The 19,038-nt window shown below is 32.9% G+C and overlaps 2 protein-coding genes across 3 annotated transcripts; one reads left to right on the top strand and one right to left on the bottom strand.

The window, feature by feature from the left end:
* On the top strand, positions 1-8,515 carry LOC111695348 (uncharacterized). Its single transcript, XM_023464653.1, has 7 exons — positions 1-1,110; positions 3,990-4,050; positions 4,702-4,801; positions 5,343-5,391; positions 5,736-5,794; positions 6,940-7,024; positions 8,226-8,515. Exons 1-7 carry the CDS (start codon positions 1,075-1,077, stop codon positions 8,292-8,294), a joined length of 459 nt encoding a protein of 152 aa, XP_023320421.1. The 5' UTR covers positions 1-1,074; the 3' UTR covers positions 8,295-8,515.
* A 1,594-nt stretch (positions 8,516-10,109) lies between these two features.
* On the bottom strand, positions 10,110-12,907 carry LOC111695369 (uncharacterized). Of its 2 annotated transcripts, XR_002763858.1 has the most exons (3): positions 12,110-12,907; positions 10,407-10,890; positions 10,110-10,239 (listed from the first exon to the last, which is right to left on the bottom strand). XR_002763858.1 is itself a non-coding variant. In XM_023464683.1 (2 exons), exons 1-2 carry the CDS (start codon positions 12,767-12,769, stop codon positions 10,555-10,557), a joined length of 996 nt encoding a protein of 331 aa, XP_023320451.1. In that variant the 5' UTR covers positions 12,770-12,907; the 3' UTR covers positions 10,318-10,554. The 2 variants fall into 2 exon arrangements, 1 of the variants encoding a protein (XP_023320451.1); XM_023464683.1 differs by lacking the exon at positions 10,110-10,239 and having other exon boundaries at positions 10,318-10,890.
* Positions 12,908-19,038: the final 6,131 nt, after the last annotated feature.

A 19,038-nucleotide genomic window follows, 5' to 3' on the forward strand; every position in this document is an offset into this window, starting at 1 on the left:
AAATAGTATAAAACCAAATGAAAAATTGTCAAGACGACATTTGATGAATTTCCAACAGTAACCTTTAAATCTAGCACTGATTAAGAATGGCGAACTAATCCTTTCACCTATTTACAGAATAGCTTGTAATTGTTTTATATTTAAAAAAATTTGTATTGTTACTTTCTAGAACTCGCAGATATGAATATTCCAATATATTTTATGTATATATGGTCACACACATAGATTAATAACAATATAGCTATAACACTAGATGTCGTCTTTTTAAGATTTAGGGGTTTTTCGTTCACAATAACCTTATGACATGCTTTCTGTCTGTCTTGCAATGAGGACTATGTATGTAGGAAATCCCCTTCTCCATAACAAATTTTCGAAACATCTATCCAGGTACATTTACAACCCGTCCCCTAACAAAGTCAACCAGTACACAATCCACACGGGTACGATCTCGCGATCTCGTAGCTATCAAACAAGCTATATATCGATTGCAAATCTGTCTCGAAGTTTTCATGAATAAATGTTTTTTACTTTCCTCTTTAGTGTTCCCGTTTTGTTTCTTTGGTTCCACGGGTTGTCTGATGCCTGATTATCAATTGAAACGCAGTTTCAATTAACATGTATAAGTCAACAGCGTACATTGTTAATTATGTATAACGTACTGCAGGTTTACAGAATATCATGTTTACACGATGTTTGCTACATGTCTACGCCACTTTGAACATCATTTTGAGCTTAACAGTCGGTGTAAAGATTACAGTTGAAAATCAGGCATTCCCATATAGAGTTGAGGGTCACTTCAAATAACGCTGACAGTCCCTTTAATAATAAGTTCGAAGGGTAACATACAGAGAATCGTTAATGTCCCTAAATTTACAGAATAACTTCACAAGGGAGGAATAATGTAGTTCATAGTTAATAATAGTCCTACGCGACGGTTGTATTGAAGAGTGTGTTTCTAAATGCCGCCTCTGGTTCCTCTGGTTTCTCTGGTTCCTCTGATTCCTCTGATTACTCCGGTGATCTTGAAAGTTCTCTATATAAAGTCGGATACAGAGTAAACCACGCATCTCCGATATGAAGTTCATACTCTTCACATTCCCTCTCCTGGCTGTAAGTAAACTTTTAGAAGAGCTAAAAACTTTTAAATCAACGTAAAGACCTAAACTTATTAACTTCTCATAAGATTTAATGACATATTGGATCTACAGGGTGTCCCACATCATTTCAGATCGTTTATGGCTCTTAATTGCGATTTTCGGAAATAATCAGTAACTTTAAAAAGAACAAAATCTTTTTTAAAAATTGTATAAGTCTAATTTAACCATTTGCATGCAGAAAACTTAAGGTTTTTCGAATATTAAGTGCGTATTTCGGCTTTAAATCTAGGAAATAATCTAATTTGATATGGGACGCTCTGTAGTTGTTGAATAAATTAAAAGGTACGGCTAGTAGAACTACAATTGGAAAGGTGTTTAAACTACAGGGTGTCCCACGAAACATGACAGTTGGTGAAGAGTTTTGAAATGTCTTCTTCCACATACTGTATTAGATATTAAAGACTTTTTGCAGTTTATTTCTTTTAAAAAAATGTTTAAATCATGTATATTTTACTGTGAAATCAATTTTACTAAAATATACTTATATAAAAATGTTATTAGTCTCTTTAGTATTAAACAACTTATCAAATTATGGAAAAAGACATTTTAAACTATTCACCAACTGTCATGTTTCGTGGGACACCCTGTAGCTGCACTAAGCTCAACTAAATTCAAGCTCTGTACACATGTTGTGTGTCAATTTCTCGAGACAGGGATATCAAGACCTAAAATTTTTAGGCTTTAGCCTATACTCACTTTCATTTTACCTCTGCAGATAAAACACCGATTTTGGTGTCACATTTTGGAAAATATTTCATGAGGATTATTCCAATGTAGTTAATCCGGAATATTTGGCTCGTAATGTTTGTTTAAATGGTCATATGCACACATAGATTAATAACAATACAGATAGAACACTAGATGTCGTATTTTCAAGATTTTTCGTTCTCAATAACCCTAAGCCATGCTCTCTCTCTGTCTATTCAACGCGGCATGTGTGTAACTCCTTTTGGGCTTCTGCGTCAGGATTATTGTAAACGAAAAACCTCTAAATCTTGAAAAGACATCTATAGTGTTCTATCTGTATTGCTGTTAATCTATGGTCACACAAAGCTCAATGAAGCAGCTAGTAGACGATAGATTAATTCTTAATTTGGTAAAGAAAGGTTCCGTCGATGATTACCAAAAGTTTTTAATCATGGTTTATAACTTTTATCAGTTTTAGGAAAGGTTCATTCATCCTTTTCGTGTACAAAAGTTGATCCAGAAAAAATAGATCCCAATCAAAGATTATTCCGATCAATCGTTTTTAAATTTAAGGGTTTTACAATTATGAGATTGCAGCTTTCCCATTTACAAGTAGGGTTGGTAACGTTTTGATTTTTGAAAAAAACGATCGTTTCGTTAAGAAAACGTCGAGGAAAATCGAAAAACGAAACGATCGTTTTTAAAAACGATCGTTTTTTTAAAAAGTTCGTTTTTTAAAAACTGTCGTTTTTTAAACGATCGTTATAAAAAACGGTCGTTTAAAAAAACGATCGTTTTTCATAACGATCGTTTTTATAAAGTTCGTCGTTTTGTTAACGATCGTTAACGACTACCCTTCGTTAACGATCGTTAACGACTACCCTTCGTTAACGACTACCCTTTGTTAACGATCGTTAACGACTACCCTTCGTTAACGATCGTTAACGACTACCCTTCTTGATAATAACCGTAAATTTGGAGACTACAGTCCTTCTTTCAATCTGTAGAATTAATTATCTTTATGTGAAGTAATTATCAATCATTACCTTATCCAATCACTAATCAAATCAGTCTTCTAGGGATGACCTTTCATTAACTAAACAATTATGATCAAAACTTAATATTTTTAATATCTTGTACTTTAATTTCTTGTGTGCCAAATTTCAAGCATATATAAAACAAATAAAGAATTAGGTTTTAAAGTTCATATTGACCATTTTGCGGGGCTCATGGCGGCTCTGCACTCTCAAAAGTAGAACAAATTTCTTCAATTCAATTCAATTCCGCTGAACATTTTATAACTGCTACGGCATGTAAGACGACATTTGATAAATCTAATTAAAGACGACATTTATGACTATCTTCAGGACGTCGTAAAAATGATATTTTTTTTCAAAAACGATCGTTATTTTTTAACGATCGTTTATTTAAAAACAATCGTATAAAATACGGTCGCTTATCGTTTTTCTGAAAATGATCGTTTTCAAAAACGATTGTTCTTCGTTTTCTAACAGTTCAAAACGAGTGGGTTGTTTTAAAAACGATCGTTTTTTAAAACGAAACGATCGTTTTTAAAAATGATCGTTTAACGAAGCAAAAAACGATCGTTAAACGATCGTTTTCAAAAACGATTACCAACCCTATTTACAAGAAGCATATCCAATATCCAATATTCTATATCCATGTAAAAGAAATTTTTTTAATCATGCTGATAAAAAAATCGTGCTTATGACATAAATGTTTTGTAGTTTTGAAGAAATATTTCCTATAGCAAGAAGCAAGCGATCGACTTGTGTAAAGTTTATCTTAGGTTTTGGAGACAAAAATGAAACGAAACCGTCTCATGTTAAAGATTTCTACTCGCAGCTTTTAAAAGAATATGTGTAAAGCACTAAATCAAAAGCAAACGTCAAAAGTTAAAATGCTATTCGAAATGGGAGTGCGACTTGCGAAGTTGCGAGGCACGCGCCTGAAAAGGAGTTGTCAATGTTGGACTATTTGATTTACTTTAATTTGTTAAAGGTCTACGACATCAGTTTACGAAGATATAAAGCTTAAAGTTTGAGAAGAATTGCTGTGTAAAATGACAACACAAATTTGAATTCCTGAAAATAGAATTGATAAAAAAAACTATTATTTTTTCAGCTGAATAATCCGGTGTTTCACATTGACAAAAAACAGGATGGGACTCTAATCTTCACTACAGGTAGTCAAATATAAAATATGTCTAGAAGATTTTAAAATTGTCTTTACACCAACTTATTCAACCAAATGGTTTCATTCTAATTAAATAATTTATTTTTGTTTTCTTGGTTTTCTAATGGAAGCGAACCAATGGTGGGAGTATTCAGACAAAATAAGAACTTATTATTTTCCTTTTACTTCATTAATATTTTCCAGAAGAATAAATATTCAATGTCGTCCATTAAAGATGTTCACAACTTTTTGACGTAAAAAAACAAAAGTGCACTCCATTTTAGATATCTCATGTTTATTTTAATTTGTAGTCTGGAAAATTGTTTATTTTAATTTGTTGTGATTTTCTCGCTTTTTGAAACAATGAAGAAATTATCCAAATTTGATTCTCTTCAAGTTAGAAAAATGATATATTGATCAGATCAGGGGTTTAAGGGTACCGTTGTATAAATGGCATCGGATACATTTGATCACTAATCAGATAAAGGGTACTCTTGTGAATCGGGTATTATCATCTTTGCATGAGGTGTCACAAAATTAAGCTTACAGTCCCTTTAAAGGGAGTGTTCGCTAAAATTAAATGAGGTATATGCTTAACAGTCCCTTAAAGGAGGGCTTTAAGTCGTATTCGTTTTCCACCAAATTAAAAGTGTAAATATAGATGATCCGGCTCTGCTTGAGTTTGTCTGGTTTTCTGAAAGATCTGGACGTAATAGAAATCAACCATTTCTCTCATCACAACCCTGGAAGAGTAATAACAGGTCTAATAGGGGGGCTGATAGTTATCTACCTCTCACCCTAGAGAGCTGAACTGTACACTTACAATTGTAATTACTAAAAAATGACATAAGAAGATGATATGATATGACCCAACAGATAGATATAATAATCAATTATATAGTACTATCTCGGTATAGCTTTTGGCCTATACAGCAACTATACTGAGTGATCAAAGATTCATGCTACTTAACTTAAATATATCGTAACATTTTTTTTAAAAGACCGCAAAACTCGTCACAAACTCTAACTTTCCAACCTCAAACTTAGAATTGTACTCTTTGTTCTTAAAGAATTAATAATAGTTTGAAATATCAAAGGTCTATGAAACTTGGGGTTTTCTCGTAAATAGTGATTAGAAAATTAAAACAAGGTGTGAGTGTTAAGCTCTTTTGTTTATTATAAAGAGAAAATGAAAAAGTCCGATATTTAAAATTTGAATTATTTTACTCAAAATACCGGTTTTGTAATGAAAATATTTTTGACCAAAAAAGAATATTGCATAAAAATAAAATATTTATTAAGGTTTGAAACAGCTGAGAGAATTTTTGAAGGACGTCAGGACGAAAATCAGGTTTTTTAAAATTTTTTGTTAAAATTGTATAATGCTGATTACAGAGAGGTCAGAGTGTGGTGTCGTTTCAGAACCAAAAAAATAACAATGGTGGAAAATTTAAACATGCAAAGGAATTGAAGCTTTGCCACAAACTCAACTGTTCAAGTTCATATATCTCAACAATCTGATGATGTACACCTTTAATATTTCAAGCTTAGATTATTTGATCTATTATTTGGACTCGACAAAATCAGAGTTAGATAGAAATTTCTTCATAAAAATCATAAAATGATGTGTTTAAAAATGGGGAAATAGTTATTTTTGAAGCTGGAAAAATATATTTAAAAAATACTTTTAAAAAGGTTGGAGAAGCAGGAGAAAACTTCGTAAACATCCATCCTCTCCTTCTACCTAAAATCAGGTAGAAGACTATATATATATATTTACTTGCTTGTCTGTCTGTTTGTTTGGATGTATTCAATAAACGTCAAAACGGTTGAACCGATCGGGCCCTCTTATGAACCGAGTTAAGATTTATAGGTGATAAAAAAATTTTAAATTAGCCTTTAACAAAATTCGATTTTCATTCAATTTTGAAAATCCATGAATTTTTTTGAAAAAATCCGCGAACTTTTTTGGTTTTTGTTTTACAATGTATTAAAAGAAAAAATGAAATTAAAGATGAGCGGAAAGCGCCCTGAAAGCCTGGTTTAAAATATAAATATCCAAAATATTCTTTTCGCACAAAAACCAAAAAAAAATTTTTTTTTTAGTTTTACACCGTCTGTCCATAAAACTATTTTATTTTAATGAATTTGATAAATCTAAATTTAAAGTCTGCATCCATTTTTTATAGATGCGTTTCTCAGATTTGGAAAATTTGTTTAAATTTATTGCTCTTTAATTAATAGAAAGCTAAATGAAACATTCGTCGTATTTTTAAATAATCTTTGCATACATATTACATGATCACCAACGGTCGCATAATACATTTGCCTCAGCAGAAATAAAGTCATTTCTCTATTTGAAAATTCATATTATTGTGAACCTTCGTTGAAAGTTTCAATTAGAGAATTTTTTCGAACAGAAAAAAAAGAAAAGGGGCAGAATTTATTTATTTAACAGAAACCGACGATATCTTCGTTTTTATCACTCAAAAGTTAATGTTGTAATTCTTGAATGAAGGATCACTTAAATTTTGTTCATATCACTTCATGGGTTCGATCGTAAACGTAGTTTTAAGTAACACTTCATTTAAAGAACGTGGAATATATGATTCACAACGGTACTCTATATGAGTGACAATGTGTGATATATCGACGTTATTATTTTTTAAATAATCCCTTTCATTCTATCATGAATATAAACCTGTTAGTCACTTTTATAGAGCAATTACTATTAAAAATAAAAGTTTTCACTTTTGATCAATCAAGAGTTTAAAGGGTACCGTTGTGAATCGAACATTCAACATTTGTATAGAGAGGGTTGTAAATATGTCTCTAGTCCCTTTTACATTAAGTTGAATGCTGCTATGGTCTTATTTCTAAATATTTTCTGTTGCTTTAGCTCTGTTGGACTAACCCCGAGCCAGCGAGTTATTGACGTGGCAGCGAGCACCAGGAATACGTACACTCAACAGCTGATAGATCAGGTAGAACACTCAATAGCTGATAGATCAGGTAGAACACTCAACAGCTTATAGATCAGGGCTAACACTCAACAGCTGATAGATCAGGTAGAACAATCAACAGCTGATAGATCAGGTAGAACAATCAACAGCTGATAGATCAGTTAGAACAATCAACAGCTAATAGATCAGGTAGAACACTCAACAGCTGATAGATCAGGTAGAACAATCAACAGCTGATAGATCAGGTAAAACACTCAACAGCTGATAGATCAGGTAGAATACTCGACAGCTGATAGATCGGGTAGAATACTTATCAACTAATATTTCAAATAGAACCCTCAACAGCTGATAGATCAGATAGATCTCTTAACAGCTGATAGATCAGGTAGATCTCTTAACAGCTGATAGATCAGGTAGATATCTTAACAGCTGATAGATCAGGTAGATCTCTTAACAGCTGATAGATCAGGTAGATCTCTTAAAAGCTGATAGATATCAGGTAGATCTCTTAACAACTGATAGATCAGACAGAACATTGATTACTAGCTACAGAGTTTTATTTTCTAAACTTTATATCTTTGCAACCTTGGACCGAATTTAATCAATAAAGCTGAATTACCAACTGCCGGTTCAAATTTGAACCACCGATTTAAAGTTAAAGATTTAATTCGGTCCCAGGAAGGATGTGAATCGGTGTATCTAACTTGAACTGGTGATAGCCTGTTTAGCCACCTTGCAAATTCATTAAATTCGGTCTCTGATGTCCGAGTACTTTTGATATTTAGATGGTTAAAGTTTGAAATAGCAATGGTGTACACCTTTAATAAAGATATATACGGGTTAGAATTCGAATACATTTTAGATATTTCAGACTGAGGTTTCGAATATATTTTAGATATTTCAGACTGAGGTTTCGAATATATTTTAGATATTTCAGGCTGAGGTTTCGAATATATTTTAGATATTTCAGACTGAGGTTTAGAATATATTTTAGATATTTCAGACCGAGGTTTCGAATATATTTTAGATATTTCAGACTGAGGTTTCGAATATATTTTAGATATTTCAGACCGAGGTTTCGAATATATTTTAGATATTTCAGACTGAGGTTTCGAATATATTTAAGATATTTCAGACCGAGTTTTAGATATTTCAGACCGAGGTTTCGAATACATTTTAGATATTTCAGACCGAGGTTTCGAATATATTTTAGATATTTCAGACTGAGGTTTCGAAAAGCCGGCCAAAAGTGAGGGAAGGCACAGACAAGTTCATCATAAGAATTTTGTAAATTAGAGAAAAAACTTAAAATTTAAAATATTTTTCTAGAAAACTACTAATTGAACATATCGATCTATTTAACTACTATTTGAAATGTATCATATCTATATTTAATCACACACACAAAAATAAAGAATATATATTTTCTTTGCTTTATTCTGTAATTTTGTGATGGATATAAAAATGCAGTTTTATATAATTTGATGTAAAGAAATAAATTGGATAAATATAGCGAAATTTCTCTTTATTCGAGCAATGCGATATTTGCAAATATTTAGTTTTCCTCAAAAAAGAGGAGTGCACAATATTCCAGATCACAACTATATAATAAAGTAAAATTGGAATAAATATCTCTACTTTATTACCAAAAGACCTGTTTCTGAAAATAAGAATTTTGAATGCCTGCCAAGAGGTAGATTCAAGCCAAGTCAAGCTTAAATTCATTCTGAAATGAAACAATTGTGCCGAAGTTCATCCTAACCCCCCCCCCCCCTCAAAAGACAGTTACAAGTACCTTTATTAGGTTTAAGCAAAATTCCACATTGCTAACAGTTTGTAATAAAATTTGAGTTGAGTTGAGTCTCTATTTCTCTTTGAGAAACTTTTCATTCAATCTTAAATTTGAGAGTTTTAAAGTGACTGCAGACAAAATTTCAATTCCGATTCACAACAAACCCTTCAAAGCTTTGTCTGATCAAGTATTGTATTAAATATCCATGTTTCCCATTTTGAAAACTAATTATTTTCATTTGTGGTTTCTCTACAAAAGTGGCTCATGCATTTCTTGCTTCAGAAACGATGGAGAAATGAAGGTTTCAAAGGTACCTGCCACTCTATAGATGGAGGGTCACTTGAAATTACGCATGTGTTCCATTTAAGTATAATCACATCGTATAATAAAAAATACTTTAAAATCTCACTTTTGCCCGCAGCTAAAAACTTTTCATTAAAAAAGCTTTTATCAATATTGCCTCCAGTGTAAATATATATTTTATATCATTATTTATAATACAATATGTATCAATCCTATGAAAATATTGATATTTTTTAAGAAACGCTTCCATCAATACAATATGAATCGATCCTATAAAAATATTCATATTTTTTAAGAAACGTTTCCATCTTTTTTTCATCCCTTGAAGCTTACACCACAGTATTAAGAGGGAGTGTCTGATGAGTCCACTTAATAAAATGACATAAATAATTTATTAACGCTTGTAATATGGAAGTGTGTATATGATCGAATAGTTTACATAGTTAAAAAGTATCAGTATTTTTTTCAAAAAAGGTTTTTTTACAAATGCTCTCGTACGCCCCTGAATTAATTAATATGGATATAGAGCCAGGAAAAACCTCATTGTTTAATAGTTCTTAGCAGACACGACATATTTGTAACGGGTGAAAAGAGAGACATCTACAGCATATTGTGTACTTTCTATTTAAGCAAGAAATGCTCACGTCGCTTTTGCAGAGAAACTGCAATTAAAAATAAAAGTTGTAAGATACAAAAACATTTATATATAGTTTAGACTCGATCAGATCTATTTTTTAAGAATACCGTTTGTAATTGGGAATTGCACTCTTTGCATGGAGGTCACTTGAAATTTGACTTAAACTTACTCTTTTCTGTTTTACTCTTTAGTTTTAAGGAAGTAGTTGGAAACACAATTCTTTTCTATTTTTGCGTTAGAGCGTGCAACTTTTTAAGCTTCATTACTAAACTACGAAACAAATAATAATTGGGGTCTTCTAAAATATATTTAAACTATATGTATTTATAACATTTACAATATTCACAATTAATTTGATTAAAAATTCAGAAATTAATATAACAAGCTTTTTTAAAACATGATTTGGACCAGCAATACATTTTTACATTATAGGATTGATAGATTTTTCTTACATTATATGTACAATAAAGTCCGCGATCAAACATGTATAAAGGAGTTGAGTTTCTGTCACAAACTCCTATATCTTTGCAACCAAGAATCGTAGACCTTTGATATTTCAAATTATAAATTATGATGGATAAGATAGTCTAAATTTGAAATATCTAAGGTTTACACCAATAGGTTGCGAAAATATAAGGATTAGAAAATTTGAGTTCGTGACAAAAACTCACTTTCTTTAGCAGATTATAGAAATTGGAGAAAAAAAATTAAAATATCAAACAAACTTTCGTCAATAATACAGTATCGTTTACAGAACAGTTCTTTAATAATTGTTACGTTATTTAGTTTTATATTCGACAATGATTTTGGTTTTGTAAATCAAACAATTGTATTAGTCCTGGTGTCTACCCATGCTAGCCCATCATTATGAGGGAACGCAGCTAACCTTCCTGAACCGTACTGAGGCCACAGGAGGGAGGAGAGAGGAGGGATTCGAACCATCCCCCTCGCTGTCGAGGATGAGAGGGATGGGGAGGGAAGCTCGAATGATTCTCCAATATTGTCCTCAATACTGTTTATTTGTTTAACCTGAGTTTCTCCTTCCTCGTTATGAAGGAAGTTACAGCGTGGACCGTAGGCACAGTAGCCAGCTATCCAGTATTTTTGGCACAGTTTAGTTTTATATTTGTTCTGTTTACCAGCATCTCGCATCTCCTAAACATTTGAAATATATAAATTTTAAATTTTATTAACTTAAAGGGACTGTTGGCGTAGTTTAAAGGGATCCTCAAATCTCAATACCTAGTTCGCAACGATACTCTTTAAAATCTTATATCTTTCAACATCTTTAAATAACTTGTGTATATCGTAAACGACTCACATTCTTGTGAAGCATTATTAAGGTTAAAAACCTCAAAAACAGGCTTAAAAACCAATGCCCACCCCTACATACTATTGATACAATCCATTTTTAAAGTAAAGTTTGTTTAAGTAGCTGATAATTAGCCTCAAATTCAAGTACATCTTTTATATTTCAAATTTTAATTATCAAAATATTGTTTAAAATACCAGGAGTTTTCAATTGCAAATACAAGAATTGGAAAATTAGAAAATGTTAAAATAATCAGTTCCTTTGAGTATTCGTGGTAAAATAAATTCTAAGAAACAGGGAATTCCATTTAGGAAATGGTATCTAGTAAATAGGTAAGTGGTCAAAAATTGTTGGGACCCAAAATCCGAAATCAAATAGGGATGGGGAGGGGGCACGGTGAAGCAGAGGTCCTGGTTTAAAGTGTAGTGAGTCTTAATTTTAGAACCAGTTTTCACGCATTAAATGTAGATTTTTTGTATTTGCTATTTTATACTTTTTTGTTGGGCTTCGTATTTAAAATATTTGGGTACAAAAGGTTTTTATGCTATTTTTGACGTAATTTTAAAAAGAAATGAAAATGTTGATGAAAATATTCCTGTGCAGACAGGATGTAGGAAGAGGGTTGTACGGATATTTTTAGGGTTTCGTTGAACTGTACAGTACTGTACATGTACATTAAGAAATAATGTAGATATTTGGTTTATTTTCATGAAAACAGACAAAATGGGAGAGTGGTGGTGACTCCCCCCCCCATCTACGTAAATTGCGCCACCATCCCATAAAATCTAATTTCCTCCTGTAAAAATGTAAACACCAATCTAAAAAAATACTATATGGGATTCCTTTTCTTAAATGAAGCTTAGGAAGTTCTCCTTCGAACAAACCTGATGTTTGTATTTCGAAACAATTGAATTATCACATGAAAAATACAATGATAATTAATAGATTATTTGTAATGATTTGTAGAAAGAAATCTTTGCTAATTGGGTTGCAGTGACCCCCCCCCCCACATCTTAGAGATGAAAAAGAGAGCAACAATTTGCTATAAAGATTTTAACTTACATCGTATCCATGAGCAAACTGGCATTCATGTCCGTAGAGACAACTTCCCTTCTCCTTGAAGTTCCGACAAATCTCAGTTTTAAACCTTGGATTAGAATCCTTGGAATCCTCTGAACCCCGGAGCTCTAAACTACTCTCCGGACTACCTGTCCTGGTGCCATCCTCCCTACTCACCCCTTCATCTATCACAGGCGAGGTTGAGGGTGTCAGTGTGTTAAGAGGTGGGAGAACATCTGTGCATAGTCTCGGTGTAGAGGTTGCAACCTCCTCCGATATTGAGAGTAGACGACCTCGTCCTCCGGGTAGGTCTGGGAGTAGGAGAGAGGAATGATCAAAACTAAATCTTAAATCTGAATCCTCACCAGAACTAGGCGGAGACAAACTTGGCGGACGGATTTGTCTTGGTGGATGTATCATGGTGGTTCTGGTAATTGGTGAGGAAGGGTTTCTTCTTCTTTCTAGAACCTGAAATGATGGTTCTTCAATCGAGCTTTGGCTAATTCGTCTCCAATCTTGAGATGACGACCTACTGTTTACCAGTCGTCCTGGTGACGAATCTACTGGAACTCTATCAGTCCAATTTGAATGATTTTGATCCAGGTTCCTTGGTTCTTCAGGATTTCTCCAGTCTCCATCTTGCTGAGATGTTCTCTTCTCCATGATTAAAATGTATAACTATTGACGGAGCTAGAACCTGATATGTTTACCCTAAACCAACCAGAATATAACTGATGAAGAGAGGAATCTTGTCTCTAGTAGTTGACCGTAATTTCGTCGCTGTATAGAGGCACATGTATGAGACTTAGTTTACTCGGAACTGAAGGGATTGGGGGTACTAAATGAAAAATAAAGATTACATGATTGAAAAAGATTAAATATAAAAATTAACTTACGTCAATTGTGTGTAGCTATTTTAATTTAAAAAAAAAAAACATTTTTATAGTTGATAGTAATAAATCAATAAACTTACATCAAAGTTTAATTTTTCATTCTCAAAAACTTTGTATCCTGGATATCCTATCTTCTCAAAAACTTTGTATCCTGGATTGGAGTGATTGAAGGAAAAAAAAACATATGTTGTTTGGCGCCCCACCTAGAAAAAGGACGTAGAGAATAGGAATACGATTGAAATTCATGTTCATGGCCCAATTTTTCATGGCCAGCTAAAAGAAAAAAAATTAGACCGACAACTTTAATGGTTTGGGTGAAAGGGAGGGTGGAAAAAAATGTCTAAAAAAGGGTCAAAAATAAGAAAAAAAATTTAGTTTTAAACAAATATCTAAGTTTGACACATGACTTTTTTCCGCCCTGTACCCTATCCTATGAATTAAAAAAATTATTTTTTTTACAAAAAATCCTTTAAATTACTATTCATTAAAAGTCACAAAATTTCACGGTGATAGTGTTGAAAATAAGAGTGGTAGGACAAAAACAATATAGGAGGGGCGCCAAAGGTCCCCCCCCCAGCCTGTTTAGGGTTAAGATTAAAAATTCAAAAATTAAGTATTTATAATTTCTTGTTATACATTGGTTTCAGAAATATGATTTTTGTAACTTAAGAATCTTTGCCACAAAATCAAATGTTCTAATGTCTATATATATCTTTGCAACCTGGTGTTGTAAACCTTTGATTATTTGATCTAAAGAATTCATATTTTATATATAAGAATTTAGAATATTAAAATTTGTGGCAAAGACTCAATTCCTTTAGACGTAGAATGTCAAGTTTAACGCCTGGAGCTGATTATGTAATTACGCATCTTGACATGAAACCTGTACTTAATAAATCAATATATGCAAATAATTGCGCATTTCTATAATTTTACATCTACAAAAAAATAGTACGGGGAATATTTAGTGGATTTTATATTTGACAAAAATCAAACAATTCAATATTTAATATATCCCACGCAGTGTCATACTGTCGATCATAAACTTTTATTTTTAGATTTTAATTCCTCTGTAAACATATTTAAAGCCCTACAATAGACTCAAATCCCGGCGTTATAAAATCAATCCTACCAAATGGTAAACATCGCAATAATGAGAAAACTCAGGGATTCACAAAGAAAAATGATCAATTGTAGATATTGTCTGATGAACTAGGATTATTTTCTGGGATTATTTTTTCCTGGTCTGATTCTTGCTCTTCTGGTAGCATGGTTTCTTCGAAGTTCTCGTCTTCCGGTTTACTTTCTCTGACTTCCAGTATATATAGGACTCACTTCTTTTGTTATGCAAAACTCTGTCACTTCTTGTTGTATAACAATGTCCTTGCTGAGATTTACTGCATGATTTAACCTGATTTAGACGTACCGTGTTTAACTTCCATCAATGCTAAAAACTCCTCATCACTCATCAAGGCTTTAATCCTAGCTTTGTCTTCATTACTCACCAACCTATCTATAAAAACGATATCTTCTGTATTATACACCAGATCTTTCTATTCATCACTCATCAAGGTTTCCACTCTAACCAGCCAATCTAAATATGTTGTTACTCATTGTGTCTCGACTTCTTCTTCATCATCCCTTCAATTCTTATTTTTTAGACTCAAGATCTTTTCTCAACCCATCACTATTCCTTGTATTTTTTGAAGATAATTCTGGTTTCCAGGGAATTCAGGATTTAAAGTCTTGATTTTAAACTATTAGAAATATTTCTCAAATCATTTCCCGAACACGTATCTATCCAGGTACAACTCAGATTCTCTTGACTATCAATGTCAACACATGGCTACAATCCCATGAACTATCAATGCCACTACCACGGGCGTGATCTCGTTAGCTATCGATATATGTCAACACGGACACTAGCAAGCAATCGATCAATGTCTCAACCAGGACACAAACAGCTACACTACAATCCCGTGAACCATCAACGCCACTGCCACTGGGCGCGATCTCGTAAACTATCAGTGTCTCAACTAGGACACGATCCTCAACCTGTTTATCGAAACAAGAAATGATTACTTTCTCACAGTAAACAGTATGGAGTCTCTATATCAACTAGCTGAATTTCTTCAGTTTACAGTCGTCTCTGAAGTCTGAAGTCTTATCCTTTGTGAGTAATCCTGTAGTAGAATTCTGATATGTACTTTACATTTTAATACACAAATATACACAATACACCTGCAGAAGGATGTTTGTGCATCTTTCAATGCAAATATCCTAGATGAAAAATATTGAATATATGACAAACTTATGCATTCTTTAAAATGATAAAAATAGATTTCAAGTAAGTACAAACATGAAGTTGTCCAAAGAACACAATGATTGAACTTGGTTTGAGTCTTTGGCACACACTAAAATGTTTTAATTCCTATATCTTTTCAACCAGATGGTGGAAACCTTTAATATTTTAAACTTAGATTTTTGATCCATCAGAATTCATAGTTTGAAGGTTAAGATATATTGGGTTGAAATATATAGGGACTAACAAAATCAGAGTTTGTGACAAAGACTCAATTCTAGTTTGATTAGTTGGAGCAGGTTTTAACAGTTAAATTTTAAAAAAATCGTAGTCCCTCATTCCACAGCTGATTGTAGACCAAGGTATCGTTATATTTACTGGGACACACTGCAAAAATGCAACAAACAATATATGAAACAAACACAGAATATATTTCATACTCATTTTACAATTAACATGAACAAAGAATTGATGATCAGGGAAGTGATTCTATCAAATGTAACATTAGAAATGTTTAAAAACATAAAATAACTAAACTATAGAACAGTAGCGAATTCAGGGGGGCATGCAGTCCTCTAGCCCCCCCCCCCTCCCTCCCTTTGAGCATCCAGAGGACTGATCGAGAACAAATGATCGACTATTCAGATGTAATACAAACTATAACAGAGGGATACTGTAAAATCTATTTAAGGCGATTTACAGCCTATTTAAAGAGAATATAAGACAGCAAATTGTAAGCATGAAAGACAATATTAAATATGTATTTCAATGGTTTCAATCTAAAAATATCTAAAATTAGTTTATGTTACAGAGAATATAGTTACTAAGATTGAAAGATAAATGTATAAATAAGTTATTAAGAAACGTACTTTTACTGCACTATCTCTTGGTTTAATTGAGGATGGATACAAATCTCATCTCTGGATATCGGACTCTGGACTCTCGCCTCTAGACACTCGACACTGGACTCACGCCTCTGGACTCGGGACTTGATGTAGACTCTTTGTACTACTGTCATCTGGACTCTGGACACTGGACTCGGGACTCTGGACTTTGGACTCTCGACACGGGTCTCTCTAGGATATTTAACCGTTAGCTCCATACTGATCAAACTACTTGCGTACACTAAGATAGTAATGTACACAAGAGTACTGTACAGTTAATGTGTCACTACACATGTACCGGATACAGCTGGTAAGAAAGCTAAAGGGGGGGGGGCAATCTGTAGATTTAATATTTGTAGGATTAACAAGTTATCTTCAGATTACACCAACCAAAGGTTTTACAGATACATTTGCTGGCGTATACAGTCAGGCGCGCAACTAGACATTTTGTTAAAGGAGGGCAAGAGGGAAATATTTCGCGCGAAGTGCGAAAATTTTTTTGCTCCCCCTAAATATTTCTAGGGGAGGGGGCAAAAAAAATTTGTAACATACTCAAAAAATAAAAACACTGACAAGAAATGCCTTTCATTAAAAAATCATGATTTTACATAAAAATATTTTTTTTTTCACTTATTTTTTTTTCACATGACACATCACACAATAGGATTAATTTAATAGTTTACTACAGAATATCGATTGAATTAAAAGCTCAATAAACTAATTAAATCAATTATAATTTTTTTTACAATAAGAGCTGAAAACTTTAGAATGAGATATCCTTTATCCCAATTACTTAGTCTGAGTATCCTAATAGACACACTTTTGATTTTCTTCTTTAACCGTTCTTTCTTTGATATATTAAAGAAAAATCTAAAACTAGTTTTTTAATTTAGATTCCTTCCCGTTTCTGTATATAATCTTAATTGGTGCGCAAAATTTCAAATTAATCGGTTTCATATATGCGACTCTGATTGGTTGAATTTAATACACTTTTCAGTTAGTCTCGATATTAAAAAAAGAGAGGATCAAGCATTAATCTCAATATCCACCATTCTAAAGTTTTTAACTCACAGCTCTTAAAAGAATCGAAGAGGTTCCCCCAATCTATAAAAGACACATATCGGTCGATATAGGGTTAAGGAACCCTATATGAAAAGTATGCTGAGGAGCATAATATTTCCTTTTCAACAAATCCAGATCCATCCAAATCAAAATCCAAATGTATTTATTTTACTTGGGGACGTGACAGAAAACCGGTGGAGGTCGTCCTTAATCATCAGAAGCTGCCCTGGGTCAGTCAGGTTGACCATCTTGGTCATATCATTCATGAATCAGGTTCACAAGATATAGACTGCAAAAAGGCTAGAGGTGCCTACATTGGATCATCTACTGAATTATTGGGAATTTTTCATTTCTGCTCACAACTGCAAAAGTTATCTGCTGTGCAAACTTATTGTTGTTCCTTTTATGGAAGCAATATTTGGAACCTTTACAGTGAATATGCCTGTCAAACCTACCGATCTTGGAACACTACAGTTAAAGTTTGTTGGAACTTGCCACAGCCTATTTTGTGAAGAATTTTTCTAAAGAATTCAACTCTGTGAGAGTTCTTTTACTGAGACGATTTGCCAAGTTTGCACAGTCTATTTTGCCTAGTTGGAATCCATTGATTTGGCAAGTTGGATTGATATCTGCATATTCTCTACAGTACGACTTTGGAAGAAACATTTCAAATATCTCTGACGAATTCTCTCTAGATATATTAAACAGCCTACCAAGAGCAATCTTTGAAGAATGTGGGCCGCTCACCATTCAAGAAGAAGACAATATCGAATGTCTGCAGCATCACCTGTTACAGCTCCGGGACTGTGAAGAAGACGACATTAGAGAAGAATTAAAGTCGTTAGTTGAAAACCTATGTATAAATTGAATTATAGTTCTAATCTAATATCTGAAACAATTTTATGTGTTCGACAAATAAATCATAATAATAAATGGTATCTGTCAAGAAATAATGATTTGTAGATGTATTTTAGTATGTTAATTTGTTTCCTGTTTTAGGGTTTCTTTCAATTCTTGACATATCTTCAAAACATACTGGATGGCAAGACAGACATTTTTCAATTATGACAAAAATAAATTAGTTAATTTTTTTTCCTTAAGTTTAGATTAAATTGTTTCCTGTTTCTTTTCTCCAGATAAAAAATTGTTTAAAAACCTTAATCACAGATATTTATTTTTTATTCACCCATGTGTACATTTATATGAGTTGTTTTCAATCAACTTTCTGGTTAGTATTTAATCACATGTTAAGAGTGTTGGGGGAGTTGTAAGTTGAAAGTGAAAGCAAGTAAATAAAACTGTTTAGTTAAAACATGGCTTTCTCAGTGAAAGGAATTGAGTTTTTCCACTTGCTCAAATTTTCTAATTCCTATGTGTTCGCAACCTGATGTTTATAATTAATCTGGCAGAGTACATATAGTTTCACGCACCTCTGCCCCTTTAGTAAAAGTAAATTGAATTCCTATATGAAGCATGAAGTCTGACCGCGTCAACCTTGTTGTGCGGCTAGTCCTGTCCATAGAGATAGGTACAGTACAAACTGGCATCGGAAAGGTTGACCCGGCTCGGAAATTCAAATGTGCCCCGGCTGCCCGTGGTTTGAAGAATGTGAGGTCTACGACATTGGCTTGAAAAGATATATGGATTAGAAAACTCTAAGCAGGACATTGAAAATTAAATTTTAATATAGCGCACTTTTATTTAATAAAAGGTACTGTTTTTTACAAAAGAGAAACTTTTCTCCTCGATCATTTGTCATTCCAGTAAACAATCTTATGTGATTGATTTCTC

The sequence above is a fragment of the Eurytemora carolleeae genome, unplaced genomic scaffold (assembly GCF_000591075.1).
Source record: "Eurytemora carolleeae unplaced genomic scaffold, Eaff_2.0 scaffold8, whole genome shotgun sequence".
In the NCBI taxonomy this organism is placed as follows: domain Eukaryota; kingdom Metazoa; phylum Arthropoda; class Copepoda; order Calanoida; family Temoridae; genus Eurytemora; species Eurytemora carolleeae.

Excerpts from the sequence above, each read along its gene's own strand:
- LOC111695348 (XM_023464653.1), top strand. The coding sequence starts at position 1,075 with ATGAAGTTCATACTCTTCACATTCCCTCTCCTGGCT. Across the intron at positions 5,795-6,939 it reads CTCCTTCTACCTAAAATCAG|CTCTGTTGGACTAACCCCGA; the intron begins GTAGAAGACTAT and ends CTGTTGCTTTAG. Across the intron at positions 7,025-8,225 it reads CTCAACAGCTGATAGATCAG|ACTGAGGTTTCGAAAAGCCG; the intron begins GTAGAACACTCA and ends TAGATATTTCAG.
- LOC111695369 (XM_023464683.1), bottom strand. The coding sequence starts at position 12,769 with ATGGAGAAGAGAACATCTCAGCAAGATGGAGACTGGAGAAATCCTGAA. Across the intron at positions 10,891-12,109 it reads AGTTTGCTCATGGATACGAT|GAGATGCGAGATGCTGGTAA; the intron begins GTAAGTTAAAAT and ends TCAAATGTTTAG.